Source organism: Pagrus major, chromosome 1 (assembly GCF_040436345.1).
Source record: "Pagrus major chromosome 1, Pma_NU_1.0".
NCBI classification, from domain to species: domain Eukaryota; kingdom Metazoa; phylum Chordata; class Actinopteri; order Spariformes; family Sparidae; genus Pagrus; species Pagrus major.
In genome coordinates this window covers 30,593,657-30,610,589 of record NC_133215.1, presented here as the reverse complement: position 1 = coordinate 30,610,589, position 16,933 = coordinate 30,593,657, and the positions used below count along the sequence as shown (strand labels likewise).

Here is a 16,933-nt window from a genome sequence, read left to right as displayed (position 1 = left end):
AAAATGTTTTCCTACCACTGAGAATCGATGTTTAATGATCTATTCAGATAATGTGTAAAGCTTCTGCTTCTGTTTTGGTAGTGGTTATTCCTGTTCTTGCTTTGCTCTGTACCACAGTAATGCACATGTGCCAAATGACACTGCTACTGCTGCGACTGCCAATATAGAATGCAAGAACGTCACACACTCAGACTTTTTACAGCAGCTACACTGAAATCTGTCTTCGGCTTTTGTTTTGTGCGCAGTTTGTGTCGATGACAGTCAATCGCCAACATGCATGGGGATGCTGCATTTCCTGTATTTGATTGTAATCCATAGATATGGATCAGACAAATAATTCTCCATCTTGTTGGAACAGACACTATGTTCCTAAAGTGAAGTTTCTGTAAAAAGTAAGCCCCTTTGCTTTGTAATTCTTTGGAGCTGTTGCAGGATTCAGTGGGTGCATTTCTAATCTTATGAATGTGTACATACAAGACTGTCTTTACGAGCATCTGTGTGGGTTTAACTGGAGTGCCTCGCTCATTCAGGATCGGTCTGATGGGTTTGTCCAAACTGACAGGGGTAACCAATCTCAAGGTGTCTTTTTCTCAGCAGGTAACAAGTTGGGAATAATGTATATGGAACTCAGCAGTTTTCTATTCTGCAAGATAAAGGAATATGTGAACTTGTTTGTATGTAAGAGTTGATTCTTGTCATTTGGAAGTGTTTTTTTTATAAGATATAAAACTCTTGAGTTCTGTATAATTTACTGCTAACCATAGCCTACCTGGCTTTAACTACAGAACAGTACATGGGAGAAGACACAGTATTGTCTGTTTTTGCCTGCATTTCTTAACTAAACCGCTTGTTCTGTAGAAGAATGCATATACTTAGTGCCGAGTGAGATGTAGATACTTACTGAGTGGATGATTAAAGAAGCACTAGGGGGGTATAATGTGTGTTTTTTTTCTTCTTTTCCTCCTTTTTTTTTTTTTACCTTTTCCTTTTTGTTTTCCATGCCAATTGAAACACGACAGAGGATGCCTCGTTTTCTCAAAGTAACAAGTTGCCTTCGAGAGTGGACTTAAAGAGGAGAATAGAGGAGAGCAAGGGTTTGTGTTAGAAAATCTGTGTAAGGAGGCATAGACCAGAATCTGCTATTAGATAAAGTGGAGAAAAAATAAAAGCACATTTAAACTATATATACAAGAGAATATTTGTTAATTTTAATGGTTTTATGTATTTCTTTTTTATACTGATTTGGGTTTAATTGTTTTGGGTGCTCTGGGTGAACGCATATGCAATCAGTTTTTGTGTTTTGATTGAAAACATTCACTTAATGTGTTAATTAAATGCAAACCAAGTTAATAAAATCCTCCTACACCTTCATCAGATACTGGAACACTAATGGAAACATCTGATTTTGGACTACACCATAATCTCTTTGCCTTGGCTCTTAAAGTTGCACATTCTCATTTATGAATGAATTATGTAACTAGCAATACTGTTTTTAATAAAAAAGAAAATGATTTCTCAGAGCCTGTCTTCTTTCGCCTCTTGTTGATGACACTTTATCACACTATTGTCTTTATTACAGTTCATTATACAGAAGGTCCCTCTGCTTGGCTCCTATAGAGTAGAGCAGCCTTTGCTTGTTTGTCCTTTAGATCACCTTGTCATTTAACAGATCGGCCTGTAGGTGTCGCTATTAACTAGCTACTCACTACTAATGCGACAACACTGAGGAAATGTGTTCGACATTTAATGTTTCTGTGACTTTCATGCTCTCGTCATTGTTTGGATTACAGTTTAAACGTCCGAATCATTTCCACTCGTGCCACGGAAAACAATTGGTGAGTGTCATTTTCATGCTAATGCTAAGTTACCCCACTTCAGCTTTCGTGTGTGAACTTCCAGGTAGTTAGCTTTAGCTAACCATCTGAACTTGACGCAGTCACGTGGAGCTGCGCTGCGGCCTGAAAGTTCAAATTAAAGTTAATGTATGGGGTTATACTTCTAAACGATGTTTCTGAATGCGGTGGACATTGCATATTTATTTGAATCGCTTTTTATTCATTTCCGCTAATAGTGTAGCTAGCTTTTAGCCCAGAAGCTAACTCCGTGATTAGCAGAAATGAAAACGACACCTAGCAACACTTAAATCCACAAAGTCACGGAAGAAATGTTTTTGCAAAAAAATGTACACTGGCTAAAAGAAGCTGGCTAAAGTTAACAGAAAATGAAGCTGGAAAATATATCATTACCCTCAAAGGCAAAACTATCAGTCAGACCTTTAAGTCACATTCAGCTAGCGCAGTTCTGCTCCTCCACGTGCAGTTTGACACGGCGGCCATCTGCTGGAGACCTGTCAGGTTAGCATGAAGCCGAGCCATGCTATGCTAATGCTAGGCTATGTTTAAATGTCGGACACCATCAGAACACGCTCTTTTGTGCTTGCATTGTAAGGGAAAGTTGCTTTAAAAAGTTATTAAAAAACTGTAGCTGTAAACTGTAGAGGTTTTGTAAATATAGCGACAGCTCAGAGTGATTTCCATATTGTAAAGGGAATAAATAATTCAGGATAAAACTGTAGCACATTCAAACATTAACATGAGATGAGTAAAAAGCAGATTGTAAAACCAAAGCAGGAATAGTTTTAAGTGAGTCTGCCACTGGTTCCAGCTGCAGTTGGTGTATTTGGGTGAGTCTTTCTAAGATAAGCACATTCCTTTATCTGTTATCCTGGACTCTTATGTCCTCAGTGCTCATGAGGACATGCAGAGGTACCGGTGGCCAGGTTATGAGATCCAGCTTCTTGCAGAGCTGCAGAGACAACAGTACAGCGCCCAACTCTGTGATACCCTGCTGCAAACTGAGGGTGAGATGTGCACCTTATTGCACTGCTGAAATGAAGCAGTGGTGCAACATTTGAAGTGGACGAGCAGTATAAAATAACCTTCTTTATGTCTCCTACTATTTGTGAAGGTATCTCAGTGCCAACCCACAGCTGCATCCTCGCTCTCAGTCCCTACCTGTCTCAGAAGCTGTCAGCTTCCCCGTCTCCACCACTGGGCCAGAAGCGCCGGCTGCAGGTCCCGGCTGTGAAGGCCCAGACCCTGGTGAAGCTTGTTGGTCTCCTGTACTCTGGAGAGGTGGAGGTAAAGGGAAGCGTAGAGCAGAATGACATGCTGTCTGCAGTCCGCCAGTTTGGGATTACAGACCTTGTTGAAGGACAGAAAGATGTGGGGACGAAGGGTAGTTGTGGGAGTTGCAGAGAGAGGAATGAAGGCAGGAAAATGCAGGACGCACAAGTTCAAGCAGAGATGGCTGGATGGAGAGATTCTCTTGCTGAAAAGAGAAGTTGTGTCTCCACAGGCACACAGACTGTTAAAGCTGATGAAAAGACAGCAGACACTTCTTTCACTCACCAAACTAAACCGCTGATCCGAGAGCCTCAAAGCTCGGATTTCTTTTTCACATTACAACCCCAAAACATTACTCTCGATAACCGATTTTACTCCACTGGTTTTCAATCCATTCCCAGTGTCCCCAGTGGACCACCAAGCGATGGAGAATCTACATTAGACCGATCCTCTGACAGTCTCACAAACCCCACGTCAACTTCAGCTTGGCCCAGGGACGTGATGACCCTCCTGATATCCCCTGATGATGACTCAAACCCCCCGACACCTCAGGAAGACCGCTCCTACCAGCAGTCATCCGAGTCTGGGGACAGCACACAGGGTTTGGCTGAGGAAGGGATGGGATTAGAAGATGGAGACTCAAATGGCAAGACAGCTGACAAAAGAGAAAATGCAGAAGAGCCAAACTGCCCCGACAGAGATGAGATACTAGGAGAGAAGCATGCATGTGCAAATGTAGGGAGTAAGAGCCTGGCTAAGATGAAACAGATGCATCAGATGGTTGAGACCACACAGATTTCTATCAAGGTAAGAACAAGGAGTTAATATTTTCCACATAGAAAATAGCCTGGAATTGAATTCTCTGTCATAGCTCCATGTGGACATAAACTCTAAAGGTTTTCAAAGTGATTGTGAACCATATCAGAGTCAAATATCCACTGCCATGTGATGGATAGTGACGTTTACCGGGCCAAAATGCAAATTTACACTGTAATAGACAGGAGTGTCCTGCACAGGCTCAGATATACAGACCAGGAAGCGACAATTTAAAAATAGTGATATGAAAAGTTAATGGTCAAGAATGTCAACCATGAACCGCAGTGTTGCCAGTTCAAGTTTGACCAGTGTTATTATTATTATTATTATTATTATTATTGTTGTTATTATTTTGACATTTTATGCACCATTGTAGCTTAATCAGGAAATTAATTCATTATTAAAATTATCATTGGTGGCAGCCATACATCTCATGGTTATATCCATGATTTAATAGATTTCTCTTTTAGCCTCTAAAATTTCAATGTACATCACGATTTCCAATTCCAAGGTGATGTAGTCAAATTGCCTCTTTTGTCCAACTAACAGCCCAAAACCCAAAGACTTAATTTTCTATCATAAAACGACAATTTCTTACATTTAGGAAGCTGGAACCAGCAAATGTTAGTCATGTTTCATCGAACTCTTGACTTTTTCTTTCAGTCAGCTAATCTTTGCAGCTCCAATTCTGTCACATCTCTTTCTCTCATTTCCTGTCATCTCTCTACTGTGTGTATAAAGGCTTGAAAATGCTTAGAAAATACAGTAAGTGAAAGGCTGCAAAGTCTCCGACTACCTCTGGGACAGCAATCACAGACAGGCGTCTTTTTCTGAGCTGAGGCTGCTGTGAGCATTTTGATGAAGTCGTCTCATCGTGCAAGTTTATCTCAACATTCTGGGAACATTCAGTGGGTGATGATGAAGCGTGTGATGTGTTTTTTTTTCTTCTTTTAGAGCATGAGGCTATTGCACGATAGGCAATCAATTGTTGGGTTTTTTTGACCACCTACTGTAGTGTATGATTAATTTTCAGTCGGAATTTCACCTGCCTCCTAACATTTTGAGTCATGTCTCCATTTCCCCTCGGCTCTGAAACCGACTTGTCTTCTGCGTTTCTCAAATGGACACATGAAAGGAAATGAAAATTTGGGGATTTAGCTTCATGACAGGATTGTCTCACGTCTCAGCCATGATGTGTTCATAAAGTCTTCAGACTGTCAAATGTGTAGGAAGCCAGCTTATTTTTATCCTTTGCGTTGTCATCATGGCCGAATTTCTTCCCTCTGTGCAGGTGAAGCTGAGGAGGAGGACCAAAGGAGAAGGGTGGGAGGTTGTGAGCATGCACGACGCAGATGAGATGCTGTCGGTTCTTACGTCCCTGAAACAGGTAGACAAGTATGACTGTAGCCCTTTTCACACAGAGACTCCGGATTATCCACACAAAGAAGGCTCGCCTGTAAGCCGCCTTTGTTTGTTCACACTGAGCCAAGCAGCGCCTGCGTTGCAGAACCAAAAGAAGCATGACGGCGCACATCATAACATTGACATCTGTCTGTTTCTCCTGGTTTCCACCTGTTGATCTAAACAAGTATCCGCTGTGTGTTTTATAATCATATGGATGCAGTTATAAAGTGTTGTGATTGAGATCCTGACCCACCATACATCATGGAAAGTGACAAATTTACGTTTTTGAGTATAACTACATAATCACCATCAGTAAACAGCGGACCCTGTCTGGCTCTCACTCGCGGGGAGGGATGCTGTTTTCTGGGGGAAAGTTCACTGAAGTCTCGGTCGGTAGGGCTGACTGTCGCAGTGATTTTTTTCAGTACAAGTTGCCAGAGACAGTAACTACAACAACACATTAGTGGAAGGTGACAAAGACGTGAGTTAATCTCCTCACATAATCACGCTGCTGATGGAAGTTTTCCTTTAAAACTTAGAAAAAAGAAACTGGAAACAAACATAAAATGGCTCCATACAACTTGTCCAGCAAGTCTTGGAAGTCTTGTGATCCTAAATAGATTAGAAAAGATGTTATTTACACCTTTTTAAACCGAAATCTTCACAATCGCTGCAAAGCTAAAAGCGTTAGTTCACTCTGTGTAAAATGGGTACACGAGCTCGACTGCACATGGAGGGTGTAAATAACGTCTTTTCAAATCAATTTGGGGTCCATGGGCTTCCGGAGACTTTGGTTATGGCAAACGAGCTGTACGTAGCCATTTTATGTTTCCTTTTAGGTTGCCTTTTTACATTTTTAAATGAGTCCCTGTCTAATTCGGTTGTTTAGGACAATGCTGCATCACTGTTTAGCTGTAAAGCTCCAGAAATGTTTTGTGGATTTTGAAACTTGATGTGACTTTCCATCAGCATAGTCGTGAGTGGATAATGATTGTATTTTCATTTTTGGGTGAACTTACACTCCAAGTTTAATATAAAAAGCAGTGGATTCTGTTACGGTAAATTTGTATTTATAAGTGCATTTCATGAAAAAATGCAGGCAATTAACACTAAGAAACAATGAATGGTCATTTTTGGGTGAACTAACTTATCCTTTAAACCGGCGAGTCTGAAAGAGCATTATTACAATACAAATATAAACTGATGTACTAGAAATAAAATAAATGTCTCTGTAACTGTCATGGGCCATGTTGCCTCACTTTGCATGGGAAAGTGTCAAAAGAAAGACTAATGCTATCGGCAAACTTGTCATGCAACCAAACAACCAGACGTTTCTCTCGGTGGATAGCAGCTCTGTTTCATCATCTGCTCCCAGACTTCTCCCGAGATCAGCTGCCCCACAGCCATGCTGATACCTGTCAGGAAAGTTTCAGGTTATAAGAAGTCAGTCTGCATTTAGTAGCTCTGGTATGAAGTGAATCTTATCAAACTAAACTTGATAAAGACATGTGACTTCTTCATCTTTCACAGACAGACCTCACAAACCATGAGGCCTCCTCTGTGCAGCCAGGCCCAGTTCACAAACCAGGGACCCCGATTCTTCAACCTGCTCCCACCATCTCCCCTGAACCACCAGCTCACCCCAACACCACCTCTGACTCCCAGCCTCTCTGTAATGACCGCCTCCCCCCAAACCAAAACATTGCCCTTGAATCAGTTCCGCTGCCCCCGCCTCCAGGCCCTGTGGAGGAGTCTGATGAGCAGATAGAGAAGCTGTTGGAGGACATCATGATGGGTCTGAATATCCTGCCAAACCTGGAGAGGGACTGCAAGAGGTCTCATCATGTTCAATCCAGCCATGACGTAGCACCGGCCGTTGGCCAGGTCCCAACTCCAGAGAATGACCGGGTGAAGAGTCAGATGCATGCTGCAGCAGGGTGTGTGTGTTTCCAGGATTTGGGGACCCATATTGGTCATTCTTCAGCAGATACAGGTATCTACACACATTTGTTTTCTTCATTATTTTTTCCCTAACAAAATGTGTAGACTGCCATCTTTTACGATGACCTTATTGATAAGATGTTGGTGAATGTGTTGCAAACTGTGGCAAATAGGCAAGCTAGAGAAGTAAGTAACCATTTTTAAACGTAAAGAGATTTGTTATGTGGGATAACTAAGAAGAAATATCAGACATGCTTTGACTCTTCCCATTTATTTTTACAAGCTAATATAACTTTGTACACGTGATTGTTGAATTCTAGTTTTTTCAATGACTGACTGAAAAAAAAGTTTTTATGGACTTTAATATTTACTTTATTAAAATGTTACTCAAATATTCTCAAACGTCATGATACAGAAATAGAAGTACAGAAGTAGGCTATAGAGGTAATCAAATGCATTTTATTACTGTAGTCTTTAGGCTTGTCTATCAGCAGCCTTGTAGTCTCAACTTGACGCGATGACAGTGAACACGTTACAGTATGCCTGAAGTCCGACAGGGCTCAGTCTGCTAGTCCGGGTGGTGGACATTTGGATTCTGCCAAAATTTACAGAGGGAGCCAGTCATTGTCCACAGAGTCTGCCATGTTGCATCGCCATGTTTCTACAGTAGCCCAGAAAAGACAAACCGACCACTGACTGTAGAGAGGGCCTTTTTGCACATTTTCAGCAGCCACAGTAGGGGAGGGTAAGACGAGAGGTATTCCGTTGGTTGTGTTGTGCAACCTTACCACTAGATGTCCCCAAATCTTCCAAACTGGAGCTTTAAGTCTGAGTCGAAGCAAATTACTCACTTTGTGTGAAGAGTCCAAAACCCAAATATAGTCAATTTACTGTCACATAAAACAAAGAAAAGCAGAAAATCCTTTTGTAAATCTATTATTCAGCAGTACTGTTAAAAATAAATTAATCTTATATTGTTCAGCGTGCTAAAGTGTAGCAGTTGCTAAAGCAATCCAAGAGACAGATTTACTTTAAATGTTCCTTCTTTCTGTGTCCATCACTTCATGAGCACTTGTCATTTTATCACTCCAACAGACTCACTTGAACCTGAATTCAGCGCACAATCTAAATGCCCACACTGCAACATCTACTCTTGTCAGCCCTCCAATACCCCAAACCCCCAACCCAGCATTAACCACTTCAGCTTTTCTAATTCAAGATGGACTGATGGCTGTCTTCCCACCTGTTGTACAGGTGTCCTTTGTTGTTTTACAGCTCAGAACCAGCCCAGCTGCTTGAGTCTTTCAGCTGTACAGTCGGATGCTGTGCTCATCCAGCAGCAACAGCAGCAACAGCAGCAGTTTACTCTCTGCCAGTCATCTGTCACATCCGTGGGGCAAAGAGATGGAATGAGCGTGCCACTGTCCAAGTGGCACGCTCCAAGTCAAAGCTGTCCATATCCTGAAGCACCCACAACAAGATCAGTCATACCCTCAACTCTCAGTCGTTACCCATCATGTCAGGTACCGTTCTCACAAGACGATCAGAACATCTTAGAACTTGTACCCCTGACCAATGGAAATGTGGCCCAGTCCTCGCTTTCTTCTTCTTTACCTTGCATGGATGAGTTGCGGCTTCCTCGATGTCTCTCTCCATTAGAACCATTTGTTTCAGCAGCAAAACATCAGCCGTTCCTCAATAACTTGATGAACCACAGCGATAAAACTCAGCCACAGCCATCTCTACACTGCCCACCCTGGCTTGCAGAAAACTCTGGATCACTTCAGTTTCCTCTCTGTGCCATCACTCACAGAGAAAATAAAAGTTTATCTTCAGCACAGAAGACAAACCACAGATGTAGGTCAAAGCGACGGCAGACACAAAAGGAGTTGAAGCCAAAAAAAAGGGGGAGACCCAGGAAAGAATCCTTCACTGTGAAAGAGGTGGAAGAGCAAGAAACTCAATCTTCTGGTCATAAAACTGGCACGGAAGAGAAATTTGACCACAGGAAGAAGAAATACGTACAAGGGGACACTAAAGGTGATGCTGCAGCGCCTAAAAGGAGGAAGAGAAAGCGCACAAGTCATCCACAAGATGCTGCTGTTTCTCTGCAGGCACACAAACAAGTCAGTGATGGAGCAAAAAGTCAGATCAACCTGAGTGTTTGTTCAGTCAGTTTGTCGAGCAACAATGTGCTGGCAAAGGAAAGAGAAATGGCCGCCAGTTCTTCAAACATTGCAAACAAATTTTTAGGCAAAAGGGATGAGACTTCAACCATCCCAGACAGCTGGGTAGCGAAGACCAGAGCTGCTAGAGATGTCAATACTGCCCAGACTCGGATCAGGACCAGGGGCTTTTTGAAAAACACTCAAGAGACCCCAAGTAACACATGCCTAGAGAGTTCTTCAGTTTTAAAGCCTCTGGCCTGTAGAGCTAAGATTTCCGATAAACAAGGAGTCTCAGGCTCCAGGTGGAAACGTGGAAGGCCGACGAAAACAAAGACTGAAGAGAGCCCTCCTGCCATCGGTGAGAAAAAGAGCCATGGTGAGAAAAGTGAGCAGCAAATTGACAACAGTTTGCCAAATGAAGAGGAGGTGGGTGAAAAGACGAAGAAAAGGATTAAAAAACGGAGGAGGGATAGGAGTAAAGTGGATGCAATTCCACTGAAGAAGACCAAAAGTGGCGAAAGCACTGGCACGGTTGAGGCAGACAATAACAATGATGTAATTCCAGGAGAGAGAGAACCAGGGACAACCAAACGTCCACGGATGGTCACTCTGAAGGAGTTCCAAAAGCTCATCAAGCGCCAACACTCAAAAACAAGGAAGTCAAAAGAAAGCGAGGACAAGGAAACAAATGAGACTGTAAGAAATGGAGAAAGTGAAGAGAAGGCATGTGGTAGCAGGTGTGAAGAATTAATCAAGGACACAGTGATGGACAAAGACATGACTCAGGCTCAGAACAGGGAGTGTTCCCGCATCATCGTCAGTGTCACAGTCGATAAAAATCACAATCAGATTTTCAACAACTCAACAGCTGAGTGTAACAAATCACACCGAGATAACACAAACAGCTCTTCCAGTGAGGGGACCAGTGTGTTGGGTAATGAGAACCATCCATTGTTTTCCTTCGATGTCTTGAAACAAGAGGTGGCCAAGTTAGCAGCCAAGGCGGAGACACCGCTGAAGACTCCTGATGAAGGTAAAGTGTTTGTTCCTATAGTTGTGGTTGATAATTGTCAGATTATGACGCCCTTTTTTTCTCTGCACAGCGAGTAAAAATTAGTAAGCAGAAATTTTGGAAAGTTCCAGCTATCAAACGTTAAAATCTTTTGATTTATTGGTCAAGCTGGAAAGAGGTTTCTTAAAGCCACTACAATGTTTGAGATTAGAAAAGCCCCTACTTTGGTGCCATCTGGTGGTAAGATACAGAATAACACTGTGAATGCTTTCAAAAAATCTGAAAAGCAGCTTGTAACTTGTAACTAACAAGTAAATTTAGTGGTTCAATATTTCCCTCTAAATTGCATGGAGAGGAAGTATAAAGAAGCTTAAAATGGAAATTTCAAGTCAAGTACAAGTGCCTCATAACTTAAGCACAGTACTTTAGTAAATGGAGTTTTTTACTTTGCACACTTCCTTTCTTTTATTTCATGAGGCTTTCAGACATTTGCCACGTTAATCCAATGGAGGTGAATGATTTTGTCTGGTGCTTCAAGTGTCAAAAAATCTCAAACATTGTGCATTTACAAAAAACAACCAGTTACTTTAGATTATCTATCTTACTTCCTTCTTTTTTTTCTTGTCTTTTATTTGTTTTTTTTAGCACAAAAAGCCTGTGGTGCAGGAGTGTGGGATGCAACACCGCAGACTGATATCAGCGACGAAGGCTCATCTCACAGTGATACACACCCACCGCAGCAAGAACAGGCAGTGCTTTTGGAACACAACGTGAACCCTCAGAAGCCTGAGAGACCTGGTCCACCTCCGTCAGACAGTGGTGGGTTCAATAGCTCAGGCTGCAGCGAAGAAGAAGAAGAAGAAGAAGAAGAAGAAGAAGAAGAAGAAGAAGAAGAAGAAGAAGAAGAAGAAGAAGAAGAAGTGGACGTTCTGCTTTACTCCCCAGACGAAGTGCCGCACTCCAGAGAGCATGAGAAAACACTGGACAACATAGACATAACAGCAGAGGAGGAAGAAGAGGAGGAAGATGTGAATGAGATTGATGTGACCGGAGACGAGGCAGATTAACTTTGTACATAGTTTTTACTATGTTGTGTGACTAGTTCGGCACTTTTGACTTGACAAACATCATGTTCTCTGTGTTCTGGTTTTATGTATGTTCACAGAAGTGCCAGATGAAGTCCATTTTGCTGTCAAACTATGTGTAATAGATTTTTATGTCCTTTCTTTTCTGTATTCAGTCATTGTCTGGCTATTATCAGCTTTGTACGTGCAAGAATCAAGGGTGCAGGCTGGATTTGAGCTTCATTTAGTTCCACATGTAAGATTCAAATGGGTGTTTGATTTCCATTACTCATATGTTAAAGCATTAATACAAATAAGGAAAAGTTCTTACTGTTGTTAACATTTACCATTTATATTTGTCAGTATCAGTGATATTTGAATTGTCAGACTAAAAACACTTCAGCAGCATTTTGTCTCTGTAAGTAACTATTGTAAAGAAGAAACTTTATTTTTGGAGCCTGTATTTGTAAAACGCAGTCCGTTTAAAGTAAAGTATATAATTATTGTTTATTAAAAACAGTCTGTCTTTTCATGAATGTCACAAGTGTTTTTTTCCACACATCAGTCAAACCTTCACACTGAAGTTGAATTAATCCGGCCAGGAGGGGGCGCGCTGCCTCTACTGTCCGTTTGAATCTAACTTTATTGACAACACACTTGTGAGCGGAAGCGGTACACACGTGCGGTCTTGAAGATTTGAAGGTTACAGAAGAGGCAGCGGGTAGCTTTCTTGTCGGCTGTCCGCAGGAGAGGATCACCAGAACGGCGTGTTTGTGGTTGAACCCAGGTGTGAGCAGCACTGAAGCGGAGACATGGATCCCATGAAGGCACAGCAGCTGGCGGCGGAGCTGGAGGTGGAAATGATGGCTGACATGTACAACCGGTAAAGCCAAAACAAGCTAACCATTAAGCTAACCTTAGCTATCTCCCATTCATGCTCCACCTCTGTCAGTAGTAAACTGTCTCATGGCTTTCATTGACAGTTTTTCTGAAACTGCGGGTCATGTAACTTTTTCAGTTTCCCAAATTCAGTGACGACGTAGTTTTTGTGTCTCCCTGATGCTAGCTTCGTTACATCGGATTACCTAAAATTACTGCAGCTACATGTGACAGTAACGCTATTTCAATTAAGCTTACTGGACTGACACTGACTGGACATAAAGGACTATGTAAGCCACCAATAACACAGTGCAGAGTTAGCTAGTCATGTTTAATATGTTTGTATGTTTTGCAAAAAGTCACTGAATTAATTAGCTGTATTACAGTAACACATGACCAAGGACATTACAGAGAAATGTGGCATTAAGGTCCTCTAAATTTATTTTTAGTACAAAAGCACACTGAAATATCTTCAGGGCTTTAAGTAACAGCTAATGACCAATCTATACGTTTTCGACTAATCTATTTATCACCAAAGAATTGAAAAAAATGTGTAAAATATTTTGGCCTAACAGTTTATTCATCTTTGGTGTTACAGTAAACCACATCAGGAGGGACTCTGAATGTCCATCACACCAAAAGTTGGATAGGAGTTAAATCTGTTCAGACTTGGCTGCTAATAACAGTAGATAAAAGTGCTCACACATTGTATGCATTTGAATCAAACAAATTAATCATCCACACGATCAAATAATCTGAGTACATAATTCCAGTACTGATCTCAACTGCAATAATGAGTTAAAGTGTGTACTCAATAAAACACTGTTGTCTGCATCCAACTGCAGAGCTTATAGTGCTTTTAAACATAGCATTTACTCACTATTTTACCACAAACCATCCTCTTCATCATTACCTTCAGAAAGGGAATTTCTGTTTGAAAATTCAGCTTGATGCAACTCTGCTTCCAGCATGGAAGGGGAGGGAAGCAAGATAAGACCAGAGATATGTGTTTGACCTAATATAATATGCTGTTACTGTAATATGGGCAGCCAGTGGGGAGTGTAGAGGTGAAGGGCTGATGCGGTAGAACTTAAGGTAGTTTGAGGATGAGGTTCAGGGGGACTGTGAAGAATGTGGACAGTTGTGGATGTCAAAGAGTATTTAGCTCCATAAAAGAGGGACTGCACAAAAGATTTAAGAGCTACATCTTCAGCTTGCGGTGAGGTGATGTCTGTCGTCTTTCACTACGTCAGATATTTTGACTTCTCAGTAGTAGATGACCGTCTCAATGGATATATATATTTTTGTTGAGTTGTGATGATGATTATCATTAATTAAAGTGACCAGTAATCTTTGTTAATCAGCTAGCATGCACAACACCGCAGCCCAGAAATTATCATGTAAATGTAACGTAGCCATCATTAAAGATATGAGCAACACCTGTGTTTTTTTTCCTGTTATGACATGTGCAAATGTCCATTGTGAAAAGGGCCTATTCAAATATACTGATAATAATTCCTGCGTTAGTGTTGCCCCCACTGGTTCGGGCCAGCAGCTTGGTCCCATCAATCACAACAAACCTTTTTCCACCATTTTAGCCCGAGGTTGCTCTGATAGACATGATAGCTTTTTACAAATCTTGCTGATTTTGGTCAGTGTTCTTCGATCCTGTTCCTGTGTCTGCCCTGCAGGCTTTAGATGTTTCTCTGCTCCAACACACCTGATTTAAATGATCAGCGCATCATCAAGCTCTGCTGAAGTCTGATAACGACCCATTCATTTGAAACAGATGTGGTGGGGCTAAACAGTTTACTTGGTCATGCACGTTAATGCTCCATATTCTTAAACAATGGTGATTCCAGCAGGTCAAGCTGTATAATTTAACCAGGTGACACTGACTATATGTAAGTATTGGTAGGACATCATATTCAGGTGCTCCGGCATATTAAAAGGGTTAACACATGAAATATGATCTGTCTTTACACATTATGTTTTAAAAATCTGACTGTCTTCTGGCTTCCCTATCCTCCCAGAATGACCAACGCCTGCCACAGGAAGTGCGTACCGCCACATTACAAGGAGGCGGAGCTGACGAAGGGTGAGTCTGTGTGTCTGGACCGCTGCGTGGCCAAATACCTGGACCTCCATGAGAAGCTGGGACGCAAGCTGACAGAGCTCTCCGTCCAGGATGAGGAAATGATGAGGAAGGCAGCTGTGGGGAGCGGATAGAGACGCTGGAGTGGAGCATCATGGGGAATAACAAGTTATGGGAAGGGGTCGGCGTACCTGGTTTCTCCAAGAGGAGGGACTTTTTTGTTTTAATGAGTGGGTGGGTTTTGTTGGGGAAATGAAAACATGTTAAGTTAATGCTGTTGAGGGTCCACTGAGAGAAACTGCTTCCTTCACTGCAGCAGAGGATGAAGATGGAGCCGGAGGGATCACTGGAACAATCGGTGGAAGGACAGCACGAAGACATCTTCCAGCCTCTCTGGATGTGTCAGATTAGTTTTACACTCAGAAGTCGCCTGGAATGAAAAAAAAAAATGACTGGACAGGAGGAACACCAGGGACAAGTGATATTATTTTTTAGTCATACTCGGTGATTGTTTTTAGCTGCTTCTACGGCAGAGACTCAAATACTGTGTTGAAGCTTTGTGGAACCAGCCATCTGGTCATCGGAGCAGGTTAAAACAAACACTAAGGATGATTTGCATTTAGTCTTTGTTCCTAGATCACTCTTTGAACTCTAGGATTTTCTCGTTTTGAGAGGGGGTTAAAGTAAACATGGGCCCTCTTCATAAGGTTACAACACAACATGATGATCAATTGTTCACAATTACAAGTTGTCTGTCATGCAGACAAAGTAGCATCTGTTCTGTAGAAAAAATACAATAAATGAAATATCTGGATCAGGGTATGCACTGAATTATGTATGGCAGTGTTATAGTCGATACGGCAACACTTAATAATGGGACAAATGATGATTAACTAATGCATGACTCATGGCGAGTTAATGCACAAACTAATACAAAATGTATCGTAAATTCCTGTTGCTTATTTTTAACAAAAGAAGTTACTGGAGCTCCTTTCACACATGCACTGTATGTGTGAAAGGGCGTGTAGACGACATGTAATTAACCAGCTGTAACACACATACTCAGAAGTACACCAGGACATGCAAAAATAGTGTTTGAACTGCTCATTATCAGAGTTCTGTAAAAACATCTGCCTAGAATATTTCCCTACTCGGTTGCTCAAGCTTCCACACGGCCCGTTCAGGCTGCAGCTGGACACGGATCCAAAATGCCGCAGCTTTCTTTCTATGGTGGGATCTTCGTGCACGGAGTGAAGCTGCTGCTTTGTGATCTTCTCTGCTTGCCTGTATGTTACTTTCCACTCTTTTGTTAATTTGGCAGATACGTCCAAAAACATGCAGTTTTTATATCAACGTAAAAACAGTCCTCATTAGGGAGCAGTCTGTAGCCTCCTAACCAGAGTATTTCCAACATGTGTGAACACGGAGAATCTGCTGTTGTGTGAACAAGCAAACATGGACAATATCCTGATCTGATTCTCTGGATATTGTCCGGAGTTCATATGTGAAAGGAGCTTATTGCTGAATAAGATTACCTCACACTTAATAGACCACCGGTTGAGGAAGTTGGTTCCTTGAGGGGGTTCCCCAGGCAAAAGGGAATAAGTTATTTTCACTTCAGTTTCATTCATAAGTAAAAAAATCTCACAACTTATGACTGTTTTGGTCATGAGTTTCTTATCAGAATGGGACAAAATCTAATCAAATGGGAGTCTGTGGTCTAATCTTTGTTAATTTTGGGGTCCTTGACGTGAAAAAAATTAGGGGGGTTATTTATGTTACTGTATGTACGTGTTTGTTTAATTTGTGAATGTTTTGTGTTCTGCTTTAAGAGGCTGAGCAAATACATGGGTCTGAAATAAAACTAACTGGAATCCAACTAATTTTGTCACACATCAATATAATGTATTAAGTAATTGTCGTCTATTAAGTGTGAACCAAATCACAAAGTAACTTCTGTAAATGTGTTAAAGGTCAGCAGCAGGAACTCTTGATACATCCTACATTAATCATCATGTGTCATGCATTAGTTGAGTCTATGATTTGCATCCTCATGATAAAGTGTTACCTCAGAGTTTACACTCTCTTCAGCCCTGGACGGTGCCATGTGGGCTTCTTCTGTCACAGCTCAGACACAGACTGCCTCTGGTCTGGTGATGGAGATGGACTGAACTTAGCTCATCTGTCCTGCCTGTGTTGACTGTGTGGTGTCATGTCAGTGGACCATGTTTCTGACTGTGAAACGTTTATTTTTTCTTCTTCATGTGCTAACCGCTGTGTCAGTGACGCAGCTGCAGTGTTTCGTCGTTAACTACTCTTAATAAATAAAACATTGTCATGCTTTTATCTTAACATCATGAGCGGTGTCACTTTTCTTTTTGGCGCTCGGTAGTTTTAATGGCGCAGGAGGCAGGAGAGGTGCCTGTAGC

The 16,933-nt window shown here is 41.7% G+C and overlaps 2 protein-coding genes across 2 annotated transcripts; both read left to right on the top strand.

Moving 5' to 3' along the window:
- The first annotated feature begins 2,303 nt into the window (after window positions 1-2,303).
- On the top strand, window positions 2,304-11,533 carry LOC141001077 (uncharacterized). Its single transcript, XM_073472068.1, has 7 exons — window positions 2,304-2,354; window positions 2,745-2,860; window positions 2,968-3,932; window positions 5,233-5,328; window positions 6,876-7,338; window positions 8,382-10,487; window positions 11,112-11,533. The coding sequence occupies exons 2-7, from the start codon at window positions 2,758-2,760 to the stop codon at window positions 11,531-11,533; spliced, it is 4,155 nt and encodes a 1,384-aa protein (XP_073328169.1). The 5' UTR covers window positions 2,304-2,354; window positions 2,745-2,757.
- A 704-nt stretch (window positions 11,534-12,237) lies between these two features.
- Window positions 12,238-16,383, top strand: timm10 (translocase of inner mitochondrial membrane 10 homolog (yeast)). Its single transcript, XM_073466459.1, has 2 exons — window positions 12,238-12,413; window positions 14,443-16,383. Exons 1-2 carry the CDS (start codon window positions 12,343-12,345, stop codon window positions 14,636-14,638), a joined length of 267 nt encoding a protein of 88 aa, XP_073322560.1. The 5' UTR covers window positions 12,238-12,342; the 3' UTR covers window positions 14,639-16,383.
- The last annotated feature ends 550 nt before the right edge of the window (window positions 16,384-16,933 follow it).